This window comes from Schistocerca nitens, chromosome 11 (genome assembly GCF_023898315.1).
Source record: "Schistocerca nitens isolate TAMUIC-IGC-003100 chromosome 11, iqSchNite1.1, whole genome shotgun sequence".
In the NCBI taxonomy this organism is placed as follows: Eukaryota; Metazoa; Arthropoda; class Insecta; order Orthoptera; family Acrididae; genus Schistocerca; species Schistocerca nitens.
In genome coordinates this window covers 129,187,292-129,205,866 of record NC_064624.1, presented here as the reverse complement: position 1 = coordinate 129,205,866, position 18,575 = coordinate 129,187,292, and the positions used below count along the sequence as shown (strand labels likewise).

The following is an 18,575-nucleotide window of genomic DNA, read 5'->3' as shown; positions in this document are numbered from 1 at the left end:
TTCCGTAATCCGATGGGACCAATGACAAAGCTGTTTGGTCTCCTCCCTCAAATCAACCAACCAACCTAACTGCCTACACGACTGCACAGCATTCCAATATCAGTTGTACAGTTCCTCATGCTGTAGTTCTGCATTGTGCAGGCTGGGACACAGGGGGCACTATTGGCTGTGGTGCTGTCCAGCAGAGCTCCTGCATGATGGCTACTGTGGCAGTCTCTGCAGGTGCTCTGCTGAAAAGATGCCAGGATGAGAGAAATCACTGAAGATCAATAGAAGGTGAAGTGTAAAGTGACAATTTGCTGTCGCATCCTGCAGTATCAGAGCTAAGATACACGTTACCTGCCAGCACATTTCATATCAGCAGCATTACAGCTCTCTGGGAACCACTCAATTGGAATGTCAACTGATAACCCGATTCCAGATGATAAGCGCATAATGCATTGTGAATATTACTACTAATGTCAGATTATAATAAAAGACAAGAAGTACTGCACCATGTTTGCTGCGGATGTACAAGTAAATGCAGTCTGAAATCAGTGTGGAAAATTCTATCCCTAGAGATCATTCCTCATTAATCTGGGTGTGGTGCGATTATCAGTGGTTTCACGTACACAAAATGATCAAAAGTATCCGGACACCAACAAAAACAGATGTTTTTCATATTACGTTCATTGTGCTGCCACCTACTGCCAGGTACTCCATATCAGGGACCTCAGTAATCATTAGACATCGTAAGAGAGCAGAATGGGGGAGGAACTCACGGACTACGAACGTGGTCAGGTGACTGGGTGTCACTTGTGTCATACGTCTGTACACGAGATTCCCACAATCATGAACATCCCTAGATCCACTGTTTCCTATGTGATAGTGAAGTGGAAACTTGAAGGGACACGTACAGCACAAAGGTGTACAGGTCAACCTCGTCTGTTGACTGACAGGGACCGCCGACAGTTGAAGAGGGTCGTAAGGTGTAATAGGCAGACATCTACCCAGACCATCACACAGGAATTACAAACAGCATCAGGATCCACTGCAAGTACTATGACAGTTAGGCATGAGGTGAGAAATCTTGGATTTTATGGTCGAGCGTCTGGTCATAAACCACCCATCACGCCGGTAAATGCCAAACGCCTCACTTGGTGTAAGAAGTGTAAAAACTGGACGACTGAACAGTGTAAAAACGTTGTGTGGCGTGACGAATCCTGGTACACAATGTGGCGATCCGGTGGCAGGGTGTGGGTGTGTAGTGCCAACAGTAAAATTCGGAGTCGGTGGTGTTATGGTGTGATGGTATTTTACATGGAGGGGGCTTGCACCCCTTGTTGTTTTGCGTGGCACTATTCACAGTACAGGCCCATTGACGTTTTAAGCACCTTCTTGCTTCCCACTGTTGAAGATCAATTCGGGGATGGAGTTTGCATCTTTCAACATGATCAAGCACCCGTTCATAATGCACAGCCTGGCATAATCCATGGTCTGGCCTGCACAGAGTCCTGACCTGAATCCTACAGAACACCTTCGGGATGTTTTGGAACGCCGACTTCATGCCAGGCCTAACCGACCTACATCGATACCTCTCCTCTGTGCAGCACTCCGTGAAGAATGGGCTGCCATTCCCCAAGAAACCTTCCAGCAGCTGATTGAAGTATGCCTGCGAGAACGGAAGCTGTCGTCAAGGCTAAGGGTGGGCCAACACCATACTGAATTCCAGTATTACCAATGTAGGGCGCCACGAACTTGTAAGTAATTTTCAGCCAGGTGTCCGGATACTTTCGATCACATATTGTAGCAGGATATAAGCCAGCCTGATATACATGCTGTTTCAGAAAGGTCTCTACAACTTTGAAAATTCATATTAATTCATAGTACCTACAGAGGTGATTGTAGTGTCAATTGGTAGGGAAATACATCAAATTTTGTCTCCCGTAGCTCGCTAGTGCCGAAACGCACTGTACGGAGCAGTAGAGGCAGTTGCGTTAAAGATGGCTGCCTTCGTTGGACCAGAGAGTGCTAGCTGTGTGTTTTGGTTTCAATAATCGAAGTCGGTGAGCGTTATTTCCTCGACCATTATTTCCCTTTCATGTCCGCAAAAGATCCTCCTAGTAAGCCTACAAGATGGTGCAACCCCCCACTACCTGGCTGATGTCCGGGATTTTCTCAGTGACCACTTTCCAAGTCAATGGATTGGTCGCGATTCGCCAAATGCATGGCATACCACGTCCCCCAGACCTCATACCACTCGACATTTTTATGGGGATTCATGAAAGTTATCGTGTTTGTACTACCTGTGCTGGCTTCTCTACCTGGACTTAGAGCAAAAATTTAGGCTGCCACTGATCAAGTTACACCTGCAATGCTACAGCGAATTTGGGAAGAAATTGACTCCCAAAGGGATGTTAGTTTAAGGTTAAGAAAACTTAATGTGTTCTCCTATAAAGTAACACTAAACTCTACTCTGCATCTTCTTTCAATAAATTTATATGACTTTTTAAAGTTGTAAAGCCCTTTTTGAAACAGCCTGTACTTTTCAGTTACCACATACCATGCAGTAGTTATCTTCATTTGCAGTGAAGTATTTATTTTTCAGTACTTGTTGACGCCTGCAAAGCTTAGCCCAGAAATGCATTTGAGTTTTTTTCTTATAAACAGAGGTAGTGTCTTGTATTTTCAATTCGTTTTCCAGAACCTCAGTTCCCACACGCTGATAATAGAGTACCTTCATGTACTACTTAAATGTGGATGTAAATGAGTGACTGGAGAATTAATTTTTTACATTCTTCATTGAAAAATTATACAAAATAAATGTAGAGATGTGTTTAAATGTTATAGCAAAAGAATTTTTTGGACTGCATGCTTCATGATAGCATATCTGCAAGCTGCTGCTCTCTGTTCTGCATGGCTAGGTACAGAGGTATCTGTCCGTGATCATCCCAGGCCCCTCTGTCGGCCCCCACATCGAGCAGCACAGCCGCCACCTCTGCGTGGCCCTGCCTCGCTGCATAGTGCAACGGCGTCCACTGGTACTCGTCCTTGGCGTTGGGGTCACCAGAGGTGGCGGCCAGTAGCCGTACCACAGCCGCGTGGCCGCGGTATGCAGCCCAGTGCATGGGTGTGTTCCCCCTGCTGTCTCTGGTTTCGACGTCCGCCCCACCCTCCACCAGACACCTCACCACATTCTCGTGTCCCCTCACTGCCGCCCAGTGCAGGGCAGTCCACATGTCCTCGTCCCTCGCCTCCACATTCGCACCTGCCGCCAGAAGCACCCTCAGCTCCTCCACTGCCCCCTCCTTAGCTGCCTCGATCAGCCTCCTGCCACACTCCTTTCCGGGAAGGCGTCTGCAACAAACAGAAATATTCCCAGAGTTTACTACAAAAACACACTCACCTAATGAAGAAATCCATCACACACAAAAAACTCGAACAATTCTGAATGCAGATATAATCACCTTAGACAGTAGAAAAGAGTGTCCAACACCGTTTATATTAAGGTACAGAGATTCTCTTCTACCCTACGATCAAAGTCTTCATCCCTTTTCCATTAAAAATTCCCTTATCAGTCTCTCAAGAAACTGTGCTTCTCCTTGTTATCTAGAAGTCAGTTTATTCGACCTTAAAGCGCTATTGCTAACCAGTCGTTGACCTCTACTGTAACAGATGCTTCATACTACAGATACTAGTTATCTGTGTGTGCAGCAATCCTCCTAAAACTATTGTCGGTAACACGTCAAAAAAATCACGTCTCCATGTATTTAAACAATTTCCTTAGAAGGAGCCAAAAGATTTCAGTCCAGTTACTGCCAAATTTCGTAACATAGCCTCCCCATAGCCATAGAAAAAGTTTCTCCTTCACACAAAACATGAATTTGTCGAAACATTAGGAAAACCACCAACAAACACACACACACACACACACACACACACACACACACACACACACACACACACACACGAAAACAAACACACACACACACACACACTAACACGAAAACAAACACACACACACACGCACAAACAAACAAACAGACACACACACACGCACTAACAAACAAACAGACACACACACACACGAAAACAAACAAATGCACACACGAAAACAAACAAACACACACACGAAAACAAACAAAACACAAACCTGTAATTAAATTCTTGTGTGCACCACATGTCTGCTGGGTACTGCAAAACTTGCAGTCTCAGACTAAATTTATGCTTCATGCACTTTGCTAGATTATCATTATATATCTAATCTTCCTCTAAGCAGACATCAGCTTTGTGAACACAACGTCTACCTCATACCACTGATGCAAGTACTGAGAAATCCATAGCATCACTTTCGTATTACAAGATCACTATCATCACTCTAGCCCATAACAGCTATTTTCTGTTACTGCAAACTGTGACTTGCATGCGCTGTTACATAAAACATGGCAATATTTCTACAAACATCAAGTGGACAGGAACAATGTACTCTTTTTAATTCTGTCAATGAAGTTATTACAGCTAATCAATCTAATATTCGCTTCCAGATACTTTATTTTCGATAAATGCTAAATGGACACAGATAGTGGTGCTACTCTGCCAACTGAAAATAGATCTCTACAAAGATGTGTCACATACTCAAGATGAATCTCAACTTTCTGAAGATTTACGTGTTACATTCCCTATCCTTTTCTATGCAATGACGAGATTGAAAACGTGAATTATGAACGACTATACACAGTTTTATAACCTGGAAGTTGTTCTGATCGCCAGAGTGCTTTACCAGGTGTGGCCATGGTGGAGGTTGTGCTCCATTGGCTGTTTCTGGTGTGTACACTGACTCACGTGAAACCAGTCTGATTTAGGGTACTAGCAATTAGCCCCGGATCTATGATATTTCGGAACTGGGGCAAAAGCTTGAAACTTTATAGTTGCCATCGCCCCCATCCGCCCCTCTCCAAGCGTTTAAGATGGGACATCAAATATTAAAAAATCAATTTTTAAAAAATATGCTCATTTTGTAGCGCACATCTTTCTGAAGAGCTTTTAAATATCAAACACATATGTTCGAGGAAATGTAAAATATGTTATTTGGTCTTAAGTATGCCAAAGTGTAATGCCACACCTCTTCACACAGCATTCTTCTATCGCACGTCACTGTATTCACTCAGCGGAGTTCAGACGTGTATATTTTATAATGAAATCCATCAGACATCTATGCAGGACAGTGGAAATTAAAATGTCGTGTGGAGCCTCTCCAGCTCCCTGTCGGCAGGTTTGACATCGTGCCCCCCTTAAAAAACTCAAAAGTAATACTGGATGAGGTTATCTGCAACCGGGAGAATACAAACTCCTCAGAGAAATTTGCACTCTTTGTTAACTATTATCTAATAACTCTCTGTTTTGTGTGACAAAAATAAATACGGGAAATGTAAAACCAGTAAAGACGAGAGACAAGCAAGACAGTACACATTTCTTCAATCTGTAGGTCCCAACATCTTTTTGTCTCTCTCATCTTGCCGCAGCTTTACACGGCATGCTTTCCTCCCTACGAAAGGATCTATTACCTCATCAAATTTCGGCAAAGGTTTGCTACGTGGTAAATCTAAATGTCGTTGTCTAATACTAAAAAAGCTGTTGATATGAATAGTACGAAAGACTGATATGGTTTCTCGATATGAGTACATATATTTAGGCACTGTACGCTAGATAAAACGAAATAGACATTTCAAATATTGCAGCAATTGTAATACACGCCAAATACGTGAGACTGTTTTGGTACAAATAGTAATTTTTGTACAACTCATTTACATAAATATCATGACAGAATATAGTTCACAAAGTACCAGTATTGCTGTTGTTGTCGTCGTCGTCTTCAGTTCTGAGAACAGTTTGCTGCAGCTCTCCATGCTGCTCTATACTGTGCAAGTTTCTTCACCTCCCAGTACCTACTGCAATCTACATCCAAATCTACTTAGTGTATTCATCTCTCTGTCTCCTACCATTTTTACCCTCCGCACTGCCCTCCGATACTAAATTTGTGATCCCTTGATACCTCAGAAGGTGTCCTTCCAACAGATCCGTTCTTCTGGTCGAGCTGTGCCACAAATTCCTCTTCTCCCAATTCTATTCAATACTTCCTCATTAGTTATGTGATCTATCCATCTAATCTTCAGCATTCTTCTGTAACACTGCATTTCGAAAGCTTCTATTCTCTTCCTTTCCAAACTATTTATCGTCCATGTTTCACTCCATACAAATACTTTCAGAAAACACTTCCTGGCACTTAAATCTATACTCAATGTTAACAAATTTCTCTTTTTCAAAAAATCTTTCCTTGCCATTGCCAGCCTACATTTTACATCCTCTGTACTTCGACCATCATCAGTTATTTTGCTCCCCAAATAGCAAAACTCATCTACTACTTTGTCATCTCCTAATCTAGTTCCTCAACACGACCTGATTTGATTCAACTATATTCCGTTATAATAGTTTTGGTTTTGTTGATGTTCGTCTTATATCCTCCTTTCAAGACATTGTTCCAAAATACTAAATGCCTAATAGGACTACTACAGGCAAAAAGTTTTAAGTTAGGAAACAGTTTCACATTTCGTTCAAAGGCTCCTGTTTCTCAAGCATGAGATCGAAAAGTAGTTGTACGGAATTTTTTACATTAATTTTGAATCGTCATATTCTTCCATATAATGTGTGTGATGTCCCCATTGCTTCCCCTTTCTCGTTCTGACAATCAATCTTGTCAGTAATTCGATAACTATTGCTACCACCATCAAAACGTATTCTCCGGTGAACTTCTCCCTAAATCGCTTCAGGCAAATGCCGGGATGGTTCCTTTGAAAGGGCACGGCCGATTTCCTTCCCCATCCTTCCTTCACCCGAGCTTGCGCTCCGTCTCTAATGACCTCGTTGTTGACGGGACGTTAAACACTAATATCCTCCTCCTCCTCCTCCGGTGAACTTCACGTTTATTCTCCAGTTAGGTGTTATTACGCGTTCGTACAACGTGTTTTCCGCGCTATTTCGAGAACAGAACTTAAGCGGATGCTAACCGGGGACTGTTCAAGCGGCCCTTAGTGGTTTAGCGACCTGTTAAAAATTTTCTTCCAAAATTTCATTTTCTTGGAAACACTGAGGATTAATATGTAACCTTTCTTACCTGTAATTCCCATTAGTCATTCATCTCCACTCTGGTAGTCTGAATTTATGGATTTCGCAAGTAATTACAACAAAGCTGATCATTCGTAAGTCAGTCACCCACATAAACCGCGACTGGCATTTAACCGTTCGGGTTTATTCGGCTCAGCTCGTGTAGCACCGTCCCCTTTTGTATGCGGGAAAGTTTTCTTAGTTCTATATTCGAATGGGATTCCCCTGGCAGAGAATCATGTACACTATGCACGCATTCAAAAATCAACTTATTATTCGTTCAGAAATCAACTTAGAATGTGTTCGAAAACCAACAGCGATATGTTTTAAAATCATACAAATAATCGATAGACCAACATGAGCTGGCTGCCAGGTGGTTTGTGAAACAAGGCTTTCTTTTCTTCAAAATTATGAATTTGGCGCCCTATGAAATTGCCGCCTCGGGCAGATTCTCTGGCTTGCCCACCATTTCCCCTAGATCTGGGCCTGCTAACTATGATGGTATTTCATTGTAGACCACAGAAAGCAGACCTGTGTGAAAGTCCAGTTGAAACAGCATAGAACTGTGAGTGAATCAGTCCCTAACATGTGGAATCAGAAGCTTTGGTATGCTTCACCTACATCTACATGTATACCTTGCAAATCAGTGTGGAGCGCGTGGCAGAGGATACATCCCAGTGTACCACTTATGGCTTTTCCCATTTCGTTAACGTTTGGAGTTTGAGAAGTCATTTTTAAGTGTGTGTGTGTGTGTGTGTGGTGATTAATCTTTTCTTCAAGATCCCTACTGCAGTGGAACATAGAAGACTGGAGTATATTCTCAGGATTATAGTTTAAAGCCGGATCTATAAACTCTGTAAGTAGGCTTGCTCAGGAAAGACACAAACTGTCCTCAGGAGTGTGCCAATTTAGTTTCACACTTCCCCATAGATGAAACAGACCTGTGACCTTTCATACTACCGTGCTCTGTATACATTCAACACCTCCCGTTAGCCGTATTGGTATGGGTCCTGCATACTTGAGCCATATTGTAGGATGGGCTACACAAGTGATTGCAAGGAATTGCCTTTGTAGACTGATTTTATTTCCCTAGTATTCTACCGATAAATCTAAGTCTACCACCCACTAGACCCATGACTGAGCCTACGTTATTACAATTCATACCACCCCCCCCCCCCCCTACACAGTGCTACTACCACGTCTGTGACTCATTCATATTATATTCATAGATACAGAGATTTTTGTGTGTCAGCTCGCCTGCTCAGATGGGTGGTACTGTGCTTACCTCCCATTTAAGTGGGCCTGGGTTGGATTCTTGGCCAGGTTGGAGATTTTCTCCACTCGTGGACTGGCTGTTCTGTTATCATTTCATCCGCATCACCGGTGCGCAAGTCGCCCAATGTGGCGTCGAATGAAATAAGGCTTACACTTGGCGGCCGAAATTCCCTTGAGGGGGTAAACTGGCCAACGATACCATACGCCATTTTCTTTTTGTGTGTCATAATGATATTGGACAGTAACAGCAATGGTAACGATCAGTGATATTTAATTATGATAACTTACCACATACTCTCATCACTGAAGTGCATTTTCTGGGACCTACTCTGCTAATTACTAACTACTAATTAAAATTAGCAGCTCATTCTCCACACCAGTCGGTGTGCGAGAACACCCCCCCCCCCCCAATCGCTGCTCCATTCCAACAGATTTTCAGGATGGTGCAGGTACCGGAAGTCTACATTCTCTACACTGGGACATCCATATGAGCTGTTCAGTGCCTCAGTGTTTTGGGCTGTTCGTAGAGTTGGAGGTATACTTGGCAAAGGCCTGGAGACAGAGGAGAATACCTGTTGGATTACATCATGGCCAGACAGATTCTGAAATCAGATACTGAATTGTGAGGAATATGTGGGAGGAGATGTAGACTCTGATGACATTTTTATTGTGATAATGAGTGAACTGGAGCTTAACGAAACCGTCAAGAGGATTCAGTTTGCAAATGAATGGGACTCTGCAGTAGTGAGGAGTAAAACGCGAATCGGAAGTTCAACGAAACTTAAGATAATGCGACAACGAATACCGAAACTAGAAATTCAGTTGAACAAGGGTGGACATCTCTAAAAGCAGAAATCACAGAAGATGGCAGGTACAAGGAAAGGAACTGAAGAAATGCTGGCGAATGTGAAGTCCACTGAAATTGATTGACAAAAGAAGAAAATATAACAATATTCACGAAAAGACAAGACAACAGTGGTATAACCCGCTAAGGAATGAAATCTATAGGTAGCCCACGACAAAGAAAGCAAAATAGAAGAAGGAAAAATTATATGAAATCGAAAAATAAGTAGAAAGGGCAGTTTCAGCACAAAGCAAACTCGAAACACCCTTTTGTGAAATTAAAAGTGAATGTTTCAACAAATTAATAATTAGAAAGGAATTCCATTAGTACACACAGAGAAGAGAAAGGATGGATGGAAATAGTACATTGGACACCTCTATGAGGGGGAGAAACTGTTAGATGACGTGATAGACGGAGAAATGGAAGACGGATTGGAAACATAACTTTCAGAAAAATATCATCCAGACGCTCCAGAAGCGAGCAAGGACCACAATGTGCGACATGTTTGGCACAATGAGGTAAACAGCTCATTTATAGGAATTACTGACAACAATATACAGAAGAATGGACAAGAAAGCTAGATATATAGTAGAGGATAACGAGTTTGGGTTTAGGAAAGGTAAAAAACCCAGAGAGGTAGATACGACATTGGACTTGATAATGGAGGTAAGAGTTAAAAAGCAAGGAACCTTCATTTTATCTGTCTACATTTAAAAAGCCTTTGACAAAGTAAAATGGTGAAACACATACGAAATTCTCAAAGAAACCTAATTATAAGATATAGGGAAAGTCAGGTAATATACAATATTGTATGCACGATAGTCAACAGGGAGAAATAAGAACGGAAGAAAGAAGTACTGGGATTAAAAAAGTGCAAGACAGGGATGCAGTGGTTCTTCCCAGTTGTTTAAAGTGAACATCAATGATCGATGGTGGAACAGAAGAAAGTTCCAGGAATGGAATTAAAATACTAAGTGAAAGGTTTCCGCTGATACGATTCGCTTAGGATTAGGATTTATAAACGAAGGGAAGAGTGAAGTATTGGCGGTACGAGAAATAACATTGACGGCAAATTTAACATTAAAATTAGGGGCCACAAAGTAGACGAATTGAGGGGATTCTACTACACTGGAAGCAAACAGACGTAAGAGACGAAGCAATGTTGTTACAAAAAGTAATGTAGCACAGGAAAATAGGGCATTCATCGAAACACAAGGCCTCTAGTACCGAACGTAAGTCTTAATTTGGGGAAGAAATATCTGAGAATGTATGTTTGGAACACAGTATTGTATTAAAATGCATCACGGATTGTGAGAATGATTGCATTCAAAATGGGGTGCTATAGAAGGACTTTGAAAATTAGGTAAATTCGTAAGAGAGGAACTGTAAGATCTCTGCAGAATAGCTGAGAACAGCAATATGTGGAAAACAGTAACATGAAAAAGCTATAGGATGATAGGACTTGTGCGAAGACATCAGCGAATAACTTGCACTGTACTACAGAAAGCTGTAAAGGATAATAAACAGGGGAAGACAGATTGGAATTGTATGGTGCTTCAGGGAGCTGTGGAGGGTAAAAACAACAGGGAAAGACGGAGATTTCAGTGGCATGAAGGATAAACACAATAGGGAGAGAGAGACTGCAATGGAATGGTACGACAGGGAGATGTTAACGAGAACAACAACAAGATAGAGATTGGAATACATACGACAAATAACTAAGGACGGTGGGTAAAAATCACACGCTACAGTAAAGAGACTGAACACCCACCGTCCCAGAAATTCAGGAGGGGAATTCGCCAGTCTAAATCTGTTGCTGAAACAGCCAGAAACATCATCTACAGTGGGTGGAGAATCTGGTATGCATACTATGTGTCGTTACTGAGTCTGGTTGCTACGCCAAACTACGCCAGTGCGACCGGGGTGATCCACACCCTGAGATGGCGAGGTGGAAAAGGATTCTTCTGATTTTATTCCTGAGCAGTGCATTTCTTGCCAGCGACCCCATATTGTTTCGTTACTCTGTCTTCCAACTTTCCCTTACTACAACATTCCAATACCGCGTGATTATTATATATTAATCGCTTTTTATATACGAAGTTAGCTGTCAATTGTTGTCATATATTCTTCCTTCACTAAACTTTCCGACGTGATGTTGCATTATTGTTGACATCGGTTTGGAGATTGTGATGACAAATCACAATAATTCACTGTTTGCCATATCTTCCTATTCATACCTAACCTTTCATGATACAACTCTCTCATCCTGTTCATATATTCCGTTATTCGTCTTTCACTTCACTGAGCACGACTAAATCTAGTGTAGCCAATTACATTTACTTTTTCGATCTTCTACCATCCCTACGACATAATGGTGGTGGTGGTGGTGGTGGTGGTGGTGTGTGTGTGTGTGTGTGTGTGTGATGAAGAATGTTTGCAATTTATGATACTGTGGAGTGTAAGCCGTTTTATGAGCTTCCTATTAATGCGCATACAGGCGGCGTGAATGCTGAATTCTAAGAGGAATTGATGTTAAGCATACAACAAAAAAGCATTGTATTAATGTATGATGTGAAATTGTGCTTATACTGGAACAGTTAAATATTTTATTTTTATTATTATTGAAATTTTACGCATCTGTAGCATTTTAAAAGTAAATCAATTTAAGTTTGGGAGGGCAGGGTGTGAAGAAGGCACCAAAAGTGTGTGAAGTATTGAGCAGAGAATGATCTTATGTCATCAGTAACAACAAGAATCTGATGTACATCACTAAGAATAGAAGAGGTGGGAATAAAAATCAGCCACCGAGTTTCAAACCAAAGGTTTATTTAGCCCTTGGTCCAGGTTACGATATTTCTAAAAAATCTTCTTCAGAATAAGTCGGTCCTATAAACGTATACAAACGGTTACAAACTATTTTTACGTATCTAACAAAATATCAATAATCGCGAAATATTTGTAAGGTAAGTGTACTCAATAGTTACACCACAGGGTGGTAAATTACATTAGCTGAAGCTGAGCGGCTATTGCCTAATACATAATTGATGTGAAAACGAGAAACATCACATACCATGGCTTAGGGACAGCAGCCAGAATAAATTCAGCTTATGTCAGAATAAATGCACAAATGTATTCGCCCATTGGTAAAGGCTCTTGTCTATATAAAATTATAACGTGAGTCCAAAGGATAAAATATTTGGTAACCTAAGTATTCAGCATGTCAGAGAAAGGTCAACTGTTCACAAGTACAGGCTCAATCGATGAGGAAAATTTGGGGTGCGGAGGGTGCTAAATACATGCGCGTAAGAAGTACACTTGGATTGCGTTCAGTAACAGCATTTTACATTAAAGTAAGAATGAAAATTTCCACTACCAGGCTACTAACAAGCGATAAATTTATAGATATACATTACGCATAAAATCTCTAACACATTTGCTGACAGAGCAATACTGTATGTAAATTCAGCGTGCAGAAGAGAGTTCTATTTACAAAGCACCACTGTTACAAATACATGGGTAAGGAGCAAAGACAACGTCACTAAAAAGAGAAACTTGCGCTTAACACTACGGAAGCTTAAGCAATAAGGAAAAATTGGAATACAGCAGGCGGTATATACTGCGTCTTGCTGGTAGCAATTAACGTAATTTTACATTAAAGCAAAATGACAATCTCTTATAGACGACTAGTGATAAGCAATACTCTTAGAGGTATGCATTAAATACAAAATTATCTGTGAAACATGTATGCAACAGAGTGAGACTGCACGTAAATGTAATGTGTAGAAGATAAGAATTCTATTATAAAAAATTGCTTCTGTTTCGGAAAAGTGGAGGAAAGAATAAAATGGATAAAGGTACAACATAAAAAATGAGAATCTTCTGCTTAACTGTACTAATTCAGTTTTTCTTTTCGGAATGCCAACTGTAGGAACATGTGATGAAAAAGCCATGAAAAACGAAACCCAGTAATATGAAATGTCAGTAGGTCAACAATAGAGAGAAAAATATTTTGAAGAAAACGGCGCGCATTCGCCAATGTTAGCGTAGATCGGTAAACACGTCTTACGTGTCCGCGAGCGGTATTTTAAAGCCAGCAAGGGAGTGCTCACTCGCGTATTACAACTGATAGTTCAAAATGTTACCGTCTCTCTAACAGGATGCTTACAAATTTGAAGTTGTTCTAGTAAATATAATTTTCAGTCTTATTTTCTTACGTAAAATTACGGTTTCTTCTAATTACCTAGGAGAATGGTGCAAGGTGGCTATTTTTTGATGGCGTTATTGAATGTGTTAATATTTGTAAAGGAAATTGTTGTATTTGAAGGAATATGGTCAGAGAAGTAGTTGTTAGGCAACGGTATCTGTGTCTGCGATGGCAGCACAGTGGAGTCGTAGAATCTTTGAAAGTCAGTAGTGGATAGCTGCGGGGTTCGTTGAGTGTGCAGTGTAATGCATGGACACACTTTTGGACCTGTGTGAACTGGAGATTTATTACGAGGAGGAATGATGACTCAGAACAAAGGCTGGATAGCATACGGACATAAAAAATGTTTTGAAACGAAGAGCAAGGTATTATTTGATGAGATACAAGGTTTATTTTTATTTTTCTAGGCTTGTGTTGTTGATCCACTTCCCCATCGTCACAGTCTAGTTTTTGATAATTATTCTATTGATTGATCTTCTGACTTAATTTACGGTACCATGGAAGTTAGTAAATGAATTTTCATATTAGAGGTTATAACTGGTTTCTTTGACAGGTTCCCTCCTAACTGAAATTTCTGTACTTAAAGGTTAAGTCATATATATATATATATATATATATATATATATATATATATATATATAGTTAAGGCTCACAGGCCATTTGACCATCTTCTTCTGTGCGGATGCACAAACAGTGCCCGAACTCTTACGGGAATCGGCAACAAGCCGCGAGTAATGAGTATAATGGGCAGGGGCACTATGAATATAGTGTGGGACAATAAGTTGGGAATGTGGGTCTCACGGGAGGCGTGCCAGAGATAAATCCCTGCAGCCGCACTATCCTCTGTGTCTTCGGTGGCTCAGATGGATAGAGCATCTGCCATGTATGCAGGGGATCCCGGGTTCGAGTCCCTCCGGGGAACACATTTTCAACTGTACCCGTTGACATATCAACGCCTGTATGGAGCTAGGGGTATTCATTTCATTGTTAAGTCATGTGTTTCATTGGCTCACTCTGTCAAGATTGTCAACCCAATTTCCCTGGACCAACTATAGTTAGTTTTAAGCAGGATTTTTTCAGTTGTTTCTGAGTCTTGCTGTGTTGCCGTTTCTGCCAGTGCTTCATTTTGCAGGTGAGATTCATAATATGTGATTGTTTCGTTTCCTTTGCGCAATGTAGGTTCTGTCAGTTTCTTTATTTTACCAGAGCCGTACGTCAGTGGAGAAATTTTCGTGTGTTTCAGGTTGCAGTGTTATACAGGTCGACATTACTTTTTTTATACAGTTACGTTTTTTTTCTCGAACAGTTCGCACTGATCATGTCTATTGAGCGTGAAACTATTGGTTTGCTTATTTATTTGCTTATGAATAAGATCCGTTTCCAGAAACACAGCATTCTCTTCAGTTTCGTGCAAGCGAAGTGGCTTTGAGTTCAGTGCCACATTTAGGCTGTCAGTCCGGGTTTGTACGTACAATAAAACACACACATTATACACACACACACATATATATATATATATATATATATATATATATATATATATATTCCTGAACAATACACACACACAAATATAGGAGTGGGAAAAGCAGGTGAGCATATTATGCTGTCAGAATGAGATTTTCACTCTGCAGCGGAGTGTGCGCTGATATGAAAATTCCTGGCAGATTAAGACTGTGTGCCGGACCGAGAGTCGAACTCGGGACCTTTGTCTTTCGCGGGCAAGTGCTCTACCAACTGAGTTACCCAAGCACGACTCACACCGCATCGTCATATCTTTACTTCTGACAGTTCCTCGTCTCCTAACTTCCAAACTTTACAGAGGCACTCCTGCGAACCTTGCAGAACTAGCACTCCTGAAAGAAAGGATCTCATTCCGGGAACATACCCCAGGTTGTGGCTAAGCCGTATCTCCGCAATATCCTTTCTTCCAGGAGTGTTAGTTCTGCAAGGTTCGCAGGAGAGCCTCTGTAAAGTTTGGAAGGTAGGAGACGAGGTACTGGTAGAAGTAAAGCTGTGGGGACGGGGCGTGAGTCGTGCTCGGGTAGCTCAGTCGGTAGAGCACTTGCCCGAGTTGGAGTCTTGGTGAGGCACACAGTTTTAATCTGCCAGGAAGTTTCATGTTACGCCGTGCTTACCTGTATTCTGCCGACGGCTCACCGAGCAGCCGACTCACTTCGACCACTTCATCAGGGTGGTTGAGGACTGCATCGGCCCAGCCCTGTGTGGCTAACACCTGCAAGTTGGCCTTTATGAAGGCGACAGCGGCCTCTGTGAGACTGAGACACGAGTGACCGACTGCCAGCACCGCTGTGGCTGCCGCGTTCTCCACTGTCAGCTGAGCGGCCAGCTCCCGCTCACAGCCTCCCTTCAGCCCGGGGACACAGTCGGTGTCCGCAGCTTCCAGTAGGGCGGCCATACTGGACAGCCGGGGGGCCCGGAGGGAATACACGTAGACCGGCAGCTCCCGGAGTGCTGGACCCTCCACGTCGGGGACCGTGACCTCTCCGCCACTGGCCTCCAGTGTGTCGTGCTGGAACGTGGAGGCCAACACGGGGCTCCCGCCTGCATGGAGATGCGTGTCGCCCGCCACCAGCGTCACCTCCTCACTGTCCCCCCTGCCTACGGCCGCAGCCTCCTGCATCTCTTTGGCAGCTGCCATTGTGGACAGTTCTGAAACAAAATTAGAATCATATTAATACTGTCAGCTGCCGACGGGCGTTGATATATATCAACGGGGACAGGTGAAAATGTGTGCCCCGACCGGGACTCGAACTTGGGATCTCCTGCTTACATGGCACATGCTCTATCCATCTTATTTTTTTTTTAGAAAATTTTAATTCAATATTTGTTCATTATAATTTCTACTTGACAAAAAATAGAACTTAAATAAAAGTAAGAAAAGGTTTACTGTAAGAGAGATTCGAACCAGAGACTCTCCACTTACCAGACATCGACGCTGTTTATATACAGGGTGTCCCAGCTATCTTATGCACCCAAAATATCTCTGGAACAGTAACAGCTATTGGAAAACGACTGTCACCGGTATCTATGTAGGGCTGGTGCCCATGAATGTACATATTTGGAAACATTCTAAAACGAAAGCATACATGTTTTTTAACACAAACCTATGTTTTTTTAAATGGACCTCCTATATTTTTTCTTCAGCAATCCATAGCATGACAAAGCACATACACAATGGCGTTGATTGCATCGCAATATTCCCATTACATCCCGAGATATTGAGACGCGAATTTGACGCTTGAAACACCCGACATGCGCTGCTAGCGCACGTCCTGAGGCTGCCCGTAATCGCGATGTGATTGACATGTGTAATCACACCTCCATACTTATCAAGAGGAACACTTACTTATCAATCACATCGCGATTACGGGCAGCATGGGGTTCACTGTGGGACGGGTAGTATCAAACAAGGGAACTACTTCGTGATTGAAAAATGCTGCGCGCATTCGTCTATTACCTGTCCCTGAAGGGGCGTAAATATTGATAAATCTCATCCTTTGTATATTACACACAATTGCGCGTCCGCTCGGCAACGTTTGGACATTGTCTGGCTCTAGGGAATTTTTGTATATAATCGCGGTGCCGCATTTTATATTATTGTTATGTTATAAATAACATCGTATCCATTTATGTTATTGAGGATGTTTGCGGTGAACTTCCTGAAGGAATGTTACGTCAAAACGACTAATGTACGAAGTCCATTAGGGATAAAACTTTGTGAGTAGCAGAAATCTTTTAGATGCCGAACAGTTGCCTCGCGCCGGCGTTCTGCTTCTGTTTCGGGCGACGCAACAGGGACGACTGTCACGTGGTATTGTTGGTCAGATTTAGGCAGTGTGCGATTTGTGCTTTTAGCAGTGGGGGGGATGTCTTAGGGGGTTAGTATAATTATATATGTTACTAGCTTGGACCGTGGCGTTACCCATGGTTAAACAGTTATTTATAAATAGATGTTAATGCCGAAACTCACTATTCACGCCTATGCACTATCAGAAAAGCCATCCCTTGTTATATCTTTAAAAGTACATTATAGTTAAAGTTTATTTACAAAATCATCTACATATATGTATACGAGGGGAATTCAAAAAGTAAAGGCACATTTGTGAAAAGCTGTACTTATTCTGATGACAGAAAACTGAAACATGCGTTATTTTTGTACGTAACCTCCCTGGACTTCAATGCAGTTTTCCCGACGTTTTCCGAGTTTTTTTATTTCATCAGAAAATACGTTTATCGGTTGCATCTGTAACCAATTTTGCACCGCATGACGTATTCATCACTTTCAAATCTTCTTCCCTGTAGTGCTTCCGTTAAGGGTCCAAACATGTGAGAATCGCTTGGAGCCAGGTCTGGACTGTATGGTGGATGTTCCAGAACCTCGAATCTCAACTCGTTTATTGCGTCGGCTGTCCGTTTGGCAGAATGTGGGCGAGCGTTATCTTGCTGCAGGATGACACCTCTTCACAGTTTTCCACGACGTTTGGATCTGATTGCAGGTTTTAGTTTCGTACGTAACACATCACATCCACCATACAATACAGACCTGGCTCTAAAGCCTCGTTTCGCTGGGGCGACGTCTTGCAACATTGTGCTACGGAAATGTGGCGTGCGTCGTGTTGTCATTTAGTTCTAGATGTTTTGAAATGCTTAACTAGTACATATAACTTTTTCAAAATTAATAAGCAAACATATTAATAGTAAACTTCCAGTGTTCGGCTCCACAAATTTAAATTATATGTAAAGTTTTACTCCAGTGCTTGGGAAATAAACATCCCAGGTTGGGATGCATGAACTAAAACCTGAGAAGTGGATGGTCTGATGCAGAGGGGGGGGGGGGGGGGGAAATCCCCCCCCTGCAAATCACACTGGATTTAGGACTTGCATCCGAATTTCCGTTTCCACGGCCGCGTCGATGTTTCCTTTTTGAGGTTTCATTCGGTGAATGGCTCATCTACCTCCTACTAGGGGATGGACTGGGGTCTTTACGTGAAAGACGAGTTTGTGAGGGAGCAGCAGCAGCAGAACTACGCCCACTCTCTGAATTTTGCGTGTTGTTCGGAATTATATCGGATGCAGTATCATCACTATTTG

General features: G+C 42.1%; 1 protein-coding gene across 1 annotated transcript; it reads right to left on the bottom strand.

The window, feature by feature from the left end:
• Positions 1 to 2,792: 2,792 nt before the first annotated feature.
• Positions 2,793 to 16,414, bottom strand: LOC126212708 (ankyrin repeat domain-containing protein 2-like). Its single transcript, XM_049940122.1, has 3 exons — positions 16,408 to 16,414; positions 15,599 to 15,824; positions 2,793 to 3,336 (listed from the first exon to the last, which is right to left on the bottom strand). The coding sequence occupies exons 1-3, from the start codon at positions 16,412 to 16,414 to the stop codon at positions 2,856 to 2,858; spliced, it is 714 nt and encodes a 237-aa protein (XP_049796079.1). The 3' UTR covers positions 2,793 to 2,855.
• Positions 16,415 to 18,575: the final 2,161 nt, after the last annotated feature.